Source organism: Anser brachyrhynchus (genome assembly GCF_964034855.1).
Source record: "Anser brachyrhynchus genome assembly, chromosome: 7".
NCBI classification, from domain to species: domain Eukaryota; kingdom Metazoa; phylum Chordata; class Aves; order Anseriformes; family Anatidae; genus Anser; species Anser brachyrhynchus.
In genome coordinates, this window is record NC_137701.1 from 11,322,410 (window position 1) to 11,335,685 (window position 13,276).

At 40.3% G+C, this 13,276-nt stretch overlaps 1 protein-coding gene across 15 annotated transcripts in view; it reads right to left on the reverse strand.

Annotated features, from left to right (window-relative positions):
* AGAP1 (ArfGAP with GTPase domain, ankyrin repeat and PH domain 1) overlaps window positions 1-13,276 on the reverse strand; it is a 373,475-nt gene that overhangs the window by 142,798 nt on the left and 217,401 nt on the right. For all 15 annotated transcript variants that reach the window (XM_080600161.1, XM_080600158.1, XM_080600167.1 and 12 more), the window contains one exon: window positions 6,247-6,351. In XM_080600161.1, the coding sequence (XP_080456287.1) occupies window positions 6,247-6,351 (105 nt within the window). The remainder of the gene's footprint in view (window positions 1-6,246; window positions 6,352-13,276) is intronic.

Below are 13,276 nucleotides of genomic sequence, written 5' to 3' on the forward strand. Positions count from 1 at the left end.
AGCAACAAACCTAAGATCAGGTTATGATCCACAGTGGAATATATTCATCAAGTTTTCCTGTTAATGTAGCCATCCTCTCCTCTTGCATATAAACATGGGCATAATATCACTCAGCTTCATAATATATAGTTAAGCTTAAGAAAAACAATGAAATGCGATTTTCTGAGGAGACCATGGGAATGAAAATACGTTCTGGAAGACGCTGATCAGCCTAAAGCACTCTCTCCTGACAAAAAGGAAGTCATCTTGAATCTGCTTTATTCGAATTGGGAATCAAGAACATTAAATTTCAGTAATAAAAAGCATTGACTATGTCTATACTACAATATTAATCAGTCCAATCAGTGTTCCAGTGGCGGTGGCAACACTTTCAACACAAAAGCAGTTTCAAAAAATTACGATTTTTTTAAATGGATCACTCATTTTCATGAAATGTTAAGACAACTATGTCTGCACCTCACTTCTCATTCAGACTTTGTAACAAGAACTGCTGTAAAAGACAAATTTGAGTTTTACCATCGTGAGTAATTTATGAGGCATTTATATCCACAGCAGTTAGCTCTGCTGGACAGGAAGCTCTAATTTTATAAAACCCTGTGATTAATTAATAGCTTGGCTTTTGCCATTAATTTGCAACTCATTCAGATACCAAAAAAATCTTCCCTACTTTTTTTTTTGAGGGGGGGGGGCACAACAATGAAATATATGCTTGCTGCTCCTTACTATGTACTGCAAGTTTGCACAGCTCTGCAAGTAGCAGTACTGCATTTGCTACAATAGCCTACACTAATGATGTGATAAATCTTGTCATACCCTCTCAAATGAATGGACTTGAAACGAAAAATGCTTCACATTCTCCTTGTTTGTGCATTTACTGACCTGTGAATATCTGTAACAAGTCACAGAAGTGATTATAAGAAGTTGCTGTGAATAATCAGTCTTCCTCTCCTTCAACACAGACAGTGATTATGTATTTTAGGAGTATTTCAGAGTGTAGCTTGCTGACCATCAGTAACTACAGTTTTATTTTTCACTGAGCAGAACAGGTGCAATGGCACTTTCAAGCAAGACTATTTTTAGTTTGAAAGGACACAAAGCCAGGGGGGTCAAAATAATTTGCCTTGACAGCTATCCCAAATTATAGGTCTCACTTAAGGACTGCAAACACATTTTAGCTTGTATTTTTCCCATTTATTTTTGAAAGTTTTCTCCCAAACTGAACTCCACTCCATTACCTTTTTAAGATAATTAAGTAGTTTGGCAGGAAGATACGAAGTGAGTGATTGACCTCTAAGAGGTAGAGGTACACCACTTTATAAAAGCCATAGGTAGATCTCTGTCAGGCCTTTTGCTTCTAAAAGCATTGTGGATGATATATTTTTTATTTGGTATCTTAAAAAATAAATTTACAGCAGCATGAGTAGCTCCCACTTTTCCCATAAAGGTCAATTATCCTCTAGTTATTACTAGCAACAATGTAAATACACAATGTACCAAGTCAGAATTAAGAAAGGCAAGCCCTGGGAAATTCAAATCTATAATGGTAGAAAGGACGTTGCTCCGAGCACAGCTTTGATGAAAACACTTCCAGAAAGACTGCCAGCTGTGGTGAGGGGAAAAATATGGCATCAACTCATCAACTGTAACAAGCAATCATTATACACATACTTTGTAACTGTTCCTATCATTCTGTTTTTCTACCTTAACCAGTGTTTTAGGCATATTAATGGATACCATAACTATAGTAAAAACTTAAGTATGACATGCTTCTAACAGATTTGTCCTCCTCACCCCTCGAACTATATCCCCATTTCTGCTCTGTAGGATTAGCTTTGATCACTGCTCTTTCCATATGGTAGAGCTACACGTGATGTGAAAAAACAACACATACGTATCATTTTGTGAGTTCAAGTACTTATTTAGGCCTGACTTGGGGATTACTTGTGCATAGCCAGCCAACGTCCAGCTTTACATTCCTTTGAAGCAAAACCACATTGAAAAGCCTGAGAAAACCACATGGATCTCCAACACTACGAGATACCTACTTACAAGGTCTTTTCAGATGCCTTCCATTGCTCACAAAGCATGCTCTTCCTGTAGGAAACAGCCAGTCCCCCACCCCAAGGCTCTGAGGAACTCGGCAGGCACAAGAACTGGGTCTGTTTTGTATCATCTTCTAAGACGGGTCTTCATAGCATATTGTTGAAGCCCTTGTGCAAAAAGTGTAGCCTAGTATTGGATCTGACTCTTTGCCAGGCTGAAGTTTTGTTTATTTAGTTGAAGTACGTTCACTTTATTTGAATACAAACCATTGCTAATGCTTGCTTTGCGTTTGCTTACATGGGTTGCTCACCCATTAAGAGCTTTGAAATTGTGGCTGCTGTCAAACTAATCGAGCAGAATTACATGTGTGAATTCACATACTTCTCACAGAGGTAAGGGACAGGTTCATGCCCCCCGACCACCGCTACAACCCTACACCCTTTAGCACAGGTTATCAAACCAGACCAGTGATGACGGGAGCAAGGTTTAACAGCAGCATTGTGGCAATATAGATGTCAGCAAGCAAAAGTAAACCTTGCTGTGAAGGTATGTGGTATTTACATAGCATGCATGTTCTAGATGGGTTTTAAGTGATAGGCATCAGACTTTCCTCCTCATGTATTTAAGAGGCTATTCTTTCCCCCTGTAAGTTGCCATGGTGCTGTGCTTTTATTTGAAAACAAGTCTAGAATAGATTAAACATAAAAGGCAAGAAAAAAAATCCTTCCCTAAAATAGCTGTTTTCAGCTTTTTAAAATTTATTATTCCATCCATAAATGAGGGGCAGCGATGATGATGAGGATACAACAGCAGAGAATGGACATCCACAGCTAAAACTTTGTCGTCTACTGACCTGTGGCCTGACGGCAACAGCCTGGAAGACAGACAGTGGTGAAACATCATCTATTCATCAGGATAAGGCTTAGATAAAGAAGCTGCACGTAGCACTGCCCAGCAGGTATCCCAGTGAATACATTTCAGGAGCCCTTACACATGGCATTCTGCCATTAAAAGCCAGGAGATGCCGAGACAAATTCCCATGGGTCCCTTTGGGTAGGCTGACACTGAATTTGTAGGCCAGAATTTTAGTCATCCACTCAATGGCTACACTCCACAAGTGTATGATGAATAGGTAGCTATGGTGAACCTTGAAGCCTGCAGGTCAAAGTTCTCTCTCATTATCCCCACCATTTTCTATTGGTACAGCTCCTCAGCATCCCAAGGGAAGGGAAGGTTTGAGGCTCTTGAAAAATCCTGACATGACCAAGTCAGAAAACAGTAGGGTGCTTATGTACATGTATTTTCTTTACCCATTCTTCTCTTCCCCCGATTTCTTAAGAAGAAGGAATACGAATTTAGCTATTGTGTAAAATGTCAACCTGGTGGCATTCGTAGTTACTTATTTAGCTGGAACAATGCAGCAGTCATTTCAGCACACTACCCTGCCAAACAGGCCTGACCCTTCCAGGAATACCTCCTCTGCAAGTATGATACTAATTTGATTTTCACTCCCCACCCCAAAATCTTTCATTTTGTAGGCAATCCTTTATTCAGCAAGGACAACAGTACTGATTTCTGTGACACTAACGCATTCACTACATTAAAAAACACCTTCTTCATGTCTGACATGCTGCTGAACACATCTGACAGCAGAGACAACTGATCCACTTTTGGCCAGATCTCAAGCACTAGTTAATACGGTGCCCGCTAACAGCCATCACGTATTTAAAAAGCTTCTTCCAAAGCAGGAAATGAACAAAATTTTATGTTCTGACCCAAACTACGAACCAGAAAGACCAAGCTACCTTCTGAATTGGTTTCTTCCTGCCACCACTAGAGGCCAGCCCACTGCTCGCTTCACAGAATTGCAGCTGCGAAGTATCATGTAACCCAAATTACCTGCATATTTGAAATAACCCAAGTCTAAGTGAAAAATACATGTATGGTAATTGACGGATGTACAGCTGCCTGATGCATAAAGAACGCTCTGCAGGGTATATTAACAACAGCTAACTGACAATAAATAGTTTATTGACAGTACCGAACTGCACTGCTCAAGTAGTGCAGCGGCTCTTTGAAGGCTAAAATCAATAGAAATAAAACATTAAGCCAGCATCATTTATAACATAAATCACATCACAGAAAGATTTTAACATGAATGAACATAAGCCTACATATTCCTAGAAAGCGGATTCGGTGAAGGCGTCTCAAGAAGCCTGAGAACAAGCACTAGGCTTTGTCCAGTAGCTTCTTGGCAGCTAGGAGCTGAGTGTGGTCCCTCACCATGATCTACCAAAACACAGCCAAGGGAAAAGTAGTAAGTTACAAACCCCTCTCATCTATGAAAGGAGATCTGAGCAAATGAAGTACATGGACGTGTACCTTTTCTTGGGAGTGGGGGGGCACGGTGGGGGATAGAGGGAAACAATTACAGGCTAGTAATTACTTCTTCTTTAAATGGATTCTCTCTAATCTCCAATGGATTTACCTCTAATCTCAAAGTAATTACCTCTAATCTCAATGGATTCTCACTCTGGGGAAGACTAAGCAGCTCCAGGGAAGCTGAGAGAGAAGTACTCTATTGTCTGCAAAGAGCGATGAAAAACTAACATATGTGCATAGAAACCATCAGGAACAATAGAGCACTTCCACAGCGAGGATGGGACCTGGGCACACACAACGGCAGCCTGCCTCCTCTCCCTCACTGACCCCGAGTGGCCACCACAGCCCAAACCCACGTGGGCTGCCTCAAAGGCACGCGTGTCCGTGCTTCCCTTCTGCCAGCCGTGCTGATGTACAATTTGGGTGTTTCAGGACTACTTCTCAGCAGAGTTCCCCCCACATTAGAGACTAAAAGAACGGCCAAAGTGGCCAGTTCCACAAATGGGAAAAACTGGACAGTCACTTCTTCCAGACTGTACAGGTAGAGGGACGAGATTTCTGATGGAAAGCAGCAATTACTTGAAGCTAGTTGCCATGTAATTTTTAAGAAATATCAAAGTAATCATGAGAAATAATAGCACAGCATGATTATGGCAGGAAGCAAGACTATTAAGTCTCATGACAAGCCAGAGAAAATGCCAATGTTCAGCAGACAGGAAGAGCAAGTTGGTGCAAGCACAGCATCAATGTGGCCATGCTCCTGAGACATCACCCATTGAAAGCAGAAGCTTTCTGCCAGATCTATGTACAGGTCTGTAAAACCTAGAGCACATCTACAGAAATACATCTATTCAAAACCTTCATTTTTACTCCTTAATGAAAAATTTGCCCAGGAGCTCACAATGACAGCAATAGGCGTCAAATGGCCCTAAAACGTTACAACTGGTCACCCTCTAATTTCAGAATATGATGGTAAAGCTTAAGACCTGAGACAATCCCAAAGATCTTGGCGAGGGTCATACTATGTTTTCTGTATTTCACTCTTGCCTGTACTACAGAGCAAAGTGAAGGAGCTTGGAATTCGCTGGGAATTACAAAACCTTGACTGTCTATATAGGTTCTGTTTTTTGAATTGCTCTGACACGGCACAAGTTCTGACAAATCTCACCTTTCCTCCTGCTGGCCTGTCTGGGACTGATGGGACGGACTAGTTTTGAGTCTCATACCTGTGCTCCTTCCACCCCCAAAAACCAAACCCAGGGACTGTTACACATACTGAGAGGGACTGACAGGATCCTTGGGCAGACAACGACAGACATCTTAATATGAATACGCTTTACAGCACATATTTTAATAGAGATGTCATTTTCAAAAGGCTGTTCAGAATTATTTTCTGATTAAACCATAGCCACTGCACACTGACAAATACCAGAAAACTTTCTCACTCCTTACTACATCTATGAAGTTGTACTGTGCTATAATTTTCCTTTTAAAATGCTTTGGTTCTTTTTTAATGGACAACAAGTCCCTAAAAGCATCAGCACAAAATGAAGGCTTAAACTGTTTCAGCTGCCTCTTGAAATCCAAGGGTACCCCTATTCCAAGGCATTCAGAGGAATCTGACTGTAGACACACTGTTTCACTGTGGAGCTATATTTCCAATTATGCCTTTTTGAAGGGAAGGAGAAGAGAATGAAGAGAGAGAGAAAGAAGTTCCCCCAACTACATGGGATCACCAAAAACATTCCCAGATGAGCTTGCTAACACCACTTTATCAGGGCTCGATAGTTGCTGAACGCACAGAGAGCACGATGTACTTACATGTAAACTAGGATGATAGGTCAGTACACCATTGTCGCATAATGTCACATATTTCTTCTTCCATTCTTTATTCAATGACTTGCCACTTCGCTTTAGCAGCATACCCTGTTAGAGAAAAGAAGAAAAAAGATTAAGCATTATTTTGCCAGTGTACACCTATTTAAGACACAGGAAAGGACTAAATATAATTTGAGATGTTTTCTCCTACAAATTCCTCATTTTCATATTTTTCCCATAATACATTTTTCTCCATCATAAGCTTTAGTGCTAGCAATTTAGAAGCAAAAGCTCTAAGCGCAGTTTTATAAAGCAAGTCATGTAAACAGGAAAGACTGTGTAATGTCAGCTTTGTCCAACAGCTAGAGAAAGTCATTTTGCATTCAACTTCATTCCTCAGGAAAGCACATTTTAACATGTCACAGGGTAGGTTACTTCTGCACACACACAGCTGGTAAAGACAACACACTTGGTGTGTACTTCCTTGCACTGTGAAATAAATGATGAATCTCAGGTTGCATGAGGGTCATACTATATGGCTTGTGCTCCGTTTAGCACGTACCTGCGGGTTCCTTTGTTGTTCAGTCTTGGCCCTCCACAAACAGGGAATGGTGCACATTTATGTTTCCATTCCCGTTTTTAGTAAGGTGACACAATAGAAATTCCCCTAACTACTCATTCCAAGCAAAAAGAGATGACACTAATGCCAGGCAAGAGCAGCAAAATGGTAACAGGGCAAGTACAGCACTTTTCCAATGAATTCTGGATAACTGGAGGAAAAAGGTGTAGTCGATAAGGAAAGGAGGTGGGCAAGATGACTCACTTTTCCATAAATCATAGTCAATCTACACATCAGTGATGAATTTCAACAATCAATAATTGAGATTAAAACTCATCATCGTGTTTAAATGGCCAAGGACTACTAGCACATACCAATGTGTTTTCTCAGCCTAACAAGAGAAATTCACTTTGAAAAGCAGAATGTAACTTCTTGTAGCACAAATTGATGGTAAATCAAACAATGCTTTAGCAATGTTCTTCCCTACAAAACATTCATTTCCAAAGCCAAGTCAGAAGGCAGTTTCCTGATGAATCCACACAGTAACATGGTTATTGGAAGTCATGGTGTCTCTACCAGGACATTTCAACACACACAGTACTGCCACAGGTAGCAGTTTCACAGGTCAAGTTTGGATAAAAGTGTTCACTTCTATTAATTTCAATAAATCATCATCAGGAATCTACACTAATACAAGTTTCGGTTTTCTTATCCCCATAAAAAGTCTTCCCATTCTGATGGAACTTAAAGAAAAAAAATGGAAAAAACATCACTAAGGAGGCAGAACATAAAAGAGATGCACCATTAAGCATGGTGCTTCCAAATATTTCAAGTTGTTTTTGTTAAAGCAGTCACGTTTTGTGAGCAAGTTATGCTATCTGCCTCTTCCCATTAAACCTGCAGCTTTATAAAATGGTCCCTCTCCAGACCAAATCCCAAGACCAAAATGGACCAGGGGTAGGTCTACGCCACTGCACAACGACAACTCTTTCAGAGCTATACATATCTGTTCCTCCCTCAGATCCCGATGTGAAAAGTTTCAGCTGAAGTCCCTTGCCACAATCCACAGGAACTAATAACTCTCCTTCTGCAGCCACAGAGATGATCCCTATGGAAAATCAAAGTTCACAACCGCCTGTTCCTGGACACACACTTGGAATAAAAGTTCTATGAGCAACCCTTCACAATTCAAAGCCGTCAGTGGACGGGACTGTAAATAAGAGCTCACATCGGAGGACTGAATTACAAACTAGTGCAAACCCCTAACTTTCTGACCATCTGGGGGTCACGTTTCTTTTTTTGTGCTGTTCTTTGCTACACTTAGGCGGCTTACCCTCAAACTTTTACAAAACAGAATGGGACTTCTGAAAGGGCTTCTTACAAAAGCTTCTTGTGAGCGTGAGTTACACATCCCAATTACTGTCTTCTAGTGGTTAGAAACGTTGTTTTCTTCCATTAAAAATGAAAGCTTATTCCTGCCTTTGACTTGTATGTTTGTCTATAGTAGGTGATCTGTCACTTCACCTTTCCAATCTTTCATACCTCACCTATAGCACATTCGCTCACATGTAGGGGGACCCAATTTCAGTTATCACTATGCTATGTGGATCAAAAATTACTCTCCTAAAGCTGTTTCCCTGCACTGGTTCTGATGTGTTTGTTCTTCAGACCTTTTAATGGGAAAAAAGCCATAAGGATCACAACTGTGATTTTTTTTCCTTGTCTTTTTTTGAAGTCTTGAAGAAAGTAGAAATATATTTCACACCTTTTTACCTATCCCTTTGCTATACAGAAAATATGCCACTATTACGTAATTTTCAGTTCTTGCCAATTATAAACTCAATAAATAGTAAAACTTCCAAGTTTAATGATTTTTACTACAGATGTTTTGTTAGTATCTAGGTGTGAATTATGGATCTAAATGAAGAAATTCAAAATGGGGCTTCACCTTGCTTTTCAAGTGCAATTCGGTGCTTTCATGTAAAAAATTACTCATTATCAAATATGTATCATTCACCTGTTTGGGTCTAACTAACAAATCAGACTTCCCAATCCATTTTTTTAAGGCACTACCTACCATGCATAAAGAATAGATTTTTTGTTTTATGTGAGAATTAAAAATATCTTCCAGTATCTGTGGAGAAAGCTGCTCTGAATACAAGGAGCTAACAAAGTGTTATGAAGCGGAGAAGCACATAAGCCACATTTTTTTTTCCCCCCAAGGCTAGAGTTCGCCACTTTGTCTGTGATAATTATATAGAATGGTCTGGAGAAATGCTCTTAGTATCAGAGTTTAGATCCGCTATAAATGCACTTTAACATTAACTGAACTTAAATAATAGATATATAAATAAATGGCCCAGATATGACAAGAAATGTTACTTAAAAAAAAAAAAAAGAAAAGAAAAAGAAAGGCCTTCACTTCGGTCGCATTACGCCTACCTTTAAGGCACATCAGATGCTCTGCCTGGGAAATGAGCCCCGAGGTGCCTGCGAAGCAGCGGGCAGGCAGCTCGCCGTGCCTCAATGCAGCCACGCAGTAAGGGACTAAGTAACATTTTGAACTTGGGGTTGGCTTATTTTTATTTTTTTTAATAATCTCTGCCCCAAATTATTATTAATCGGATAACATTGTTTCTCCTAATTTGCTTGAAGACTTTCATTACGTTCTTCCATCTGCAGTTAGCGCAGCTGACCTACGCCTCGAGATTCAACACTACGGATATAACGCCTCCGATTTGCTCATAAACAGAGAAGAATTTAACACTTCAAATTAAATTTTTACCACCTTCCTTCCAAAACTGCAATTCTGCATCTAACAGAGGACCACTTCCTCGAACAGACAGCGCAGCTGTACTTTTAATGAGTAACAAGGAAAACGCTCAAGCAGAGCGCACAAACTTCTCTTCTCGCCTCTTGCCCGACCAACGGCGTTGCCGTACAAAGAAAACAGAGGAATGAATTGTCTGTATGTACGGCAATCTCTTTATTACTAATGTGTATGCTACGTCTAGTCCCAGGAGGTCATTGCAAGCCAAAAGCAATGTTAAGTGTACAAGCTTTAAATAACTTACAAAGTTAATGTAATGAATGTAAGTGTTATCTGAAATCCATCACTCAGTGGCTTGCTGTAGCCTCAAGCTGTGATAAAACACCACTCATAAATTTATATTAAAACTCTGTTCAATAGCAATTATTTACCAACAAAGATTTATTGATTGCATTTGCTGTTAGAGACTGGGGCCCTAACTGAGTCAATCAGCTTATGTTGTTGAGCTTCAGGGCACCAGGAGAAGTTACAGACTGCCATCAGGCTCTGCAGCCCGATCATTATTGCGAGAGTACAAGCAGCTAATGAAAGGCCTCCAGCGCGGGATCGATCGGGCTGACGGGAAGAGACCACTGGTCAAGGGACCACTGTGCATAATGCGCCCACTTCATCTGAATACGCGGCAATCAGCTAAACCTCGGCGCTCCAGACGCCCTCCCGTGAGCTACAAACCTTGCTTACAAATGAAGACGAATGGTGAAGCAATTATGAATTTGTTTTATGGAAATACTTCAGGTTTTAAGCAGCAAATTACCAGCATTTAAAAGAGCGACCTCCTGAAGTTGTTTAATATTGCATCAAAGCTGCCACTGCATGGCCTGCAGAATCAATACCACGTGGGGAGCAGCATACCTTGCATTCCCTGTTGTGCTCCATTTTGATTTTGTAACTTTCCAGTGTGTTTTAGATTTTCCAGGGGCCACAAGAAACGAAGAACGTTTCACAAACAGGGTAATAATACCAGTGATCCCAGCTTAACTGACTGCAGTGTTTTTTTTCCACTGGCTCCAGCCATAGCATTTGACTTTGCTTAGTTTTGTATTTATTTTAAGGACAGTTTGGTACATCTGACTTCTGTTAGCATGTCAAGCTGAGATGGCAGGACCCTCTTGAAGGCATCAGAGCCAGGACTGCACCTTCAGAAAAAGGAACAATACTTAGCTCTCTATTCTCTTTTGGAAACTTAAACCACTGCCATGGCAGAGGTACGAGCATCATGCAAGCTTCTTTTTTTTTTCCTCCTTAATTTTAAGCCAACCCCATACTGTTACCCTGATGTTGTTTTGACAGAATGAAATATGCAATCTTGCACTTAATCATTAACAGCATAAATTCTTCATTTTCTATTCAATGCTATGAATTTTCTACAGCTCTGTCATTTGCATCCTGTTCATAAAAGAAAAAAAAAAAAACACAACGCATTTGTCACAAACATCCTCACCCAAATAATTGCAACGGCAACCATTCGTAGTCAGGATCTCAAACAACTGTTACATATGAATCCTGGTCAATAAAACATATGCTTCCTTTAAATTGCTTAACATCATAAACAAATGCTGGCAAAGCCTCCTGGTTTGCACGACTAGCCAACAACACGTAGCCTGGCTAGTAGTATGGGGACTGGTCTAGCTTGTCCTAACAAGCAAGAGTATTTCTTGACTGATGATTTTTGCTTCCAGAATATTTAACTGCAACAGGTTCCTAGACTTAAAGTCCATTCTTCCAGCACATAGCAGGCACCAGCTGAAATCACCTCACCTACAAACAATACTTGCACACTACAGGAAGATTATGGTAGTTACTGCTCCCTCCAACGACTCATCTCAGCACAAATCCTCTAGAGTATAAACTGCTGAAAATGTCCCAGGTATTTGGAATCTTTGCGTACAGAAGTAATATTTTCCCCCACGATTTTCCAAATTTAAGTATTTTTATCCAGGATTTTAAGGGAATGGTGGTTGGTCTTTTGGATGACTAGCTATGAAATGGTTTACACTTTAAAACTGGAAACCCATAGTCTTAGCACTAAGAGGGCAGTGGGACCAATGGAACCACAGAAGAAATGCTATGTGAAAGTGCACTGTCTCCAAACAGGAAACCTCAGATATTCTTAAACTTCGGTATCTAACAGTAAAATTAATAAACAAAATAAAACAAAACCAAAAATGAAATACCCTGAATATTCTTATTGCAGCCAGGCACACAGAAAAAAACACGTGCCTTCCTTAAAACCTGCCACTACAGCAGTATTACAATTTTACGGCAGATTCCAAGATGCTTCCACAGGGAAGGAAATTATTCAAATTTATGTTATACACCAACGTTATAATGAAATCAATTGAGAACACAGAATCCAACTCTCTTCTGCCATTCCCTAAACACAGGGATGTAACTCAGCAGAAGAGGTAATTATACCATAGCGGTTACCTGGTGCTGAGGCTGATCAGCTACTGCTCCACCTAGAGTCAAAAGAAAGAGAGGATCTAAGATCTGACTTGGAGCAAAAAACTTGCTAAAACTTGAGGAACCTGCAGCACGGAAGTTAACAAGCTCTCAGCACACAGGCTACTATAACAAAAATTAAAAACCCTTACTAAGAAAATCATTCAAATGCTTACAGGTGAGTCCTACAGTTCATAGTAGTACCAGCAGCGCAGGCTGCCACCCACAACGAATGGCTACTGAATTCCTCCAAGGAACCTCATCACTAAAGACACAGTGAATCAGAAGAACAAGCTTAGTGCTTATTGTTAGTGTGTTTTAATTTCTAATGACTGGTCCAGCAATTCAACCTAAAGATTTTGACCTTACCCACTAACTGGGTAATGCACAAGTTCCTCCAATATTGAGCAAATAATTTCAAGGTAGGTTTTCACAACTCCCCAGCTTGCAGCTGCAATTTTTTGTTGTTGTTGTTGTTCGTTTGTAGGCTACGTATTTTCCAGCACAGCATGGACAAAGACTCCTCAGGATGTCCTGAGTACAGGAACCTACTAGTCTTTCTCACGAGCACTATGTGATGGAGAAAAGAGGAACACACCACAATTTGTGGACTAGAGACTGGGGAGCCATCAAGTGGCACATCCCACTCATCCACCTAACAAGGAGCTTTCTTATTCTTAGAAAGGCAAAAAGATTACCATGGAAGAGCAGCCACCCTCGTGTCTAAAGAATTTGAATGGAAAGCTGAAAAAACAGCCCTGCTGCAGCATCCAGATGGAGCAACAGGCACACTGCTATGGCAAAGTAAAGGAACACCTACCTGCACAATGGATAGAAAATACTCCAGACTGCCAGCAGGTGAGCCATAAGACAACATGGTACTCATACTTACACGTCAAAAATGTTTAGCAAAGTAGGAGACTTCTTAAGGACTCCTTCCATTGACAAATTTGTGAAAGGGTCACTCCTTTGGAAGCTATAGTTTCTGATTATTTCTAAAATTCAATTTGATAAATTCAATAGCACATTTCATACTCTCTAGTTATCTACATATATTTTCTACAAAGCTGAAAATTCAAGTGTATTACAAAATGCAAACAGTTACATATTTAAAGGACTGGCACATCTCTTTCTCCAGACTCAGTTTATCACTCTGAACGAAGGCACACCACCTAACAAGTGACAACATTTTTCTGCCCTAC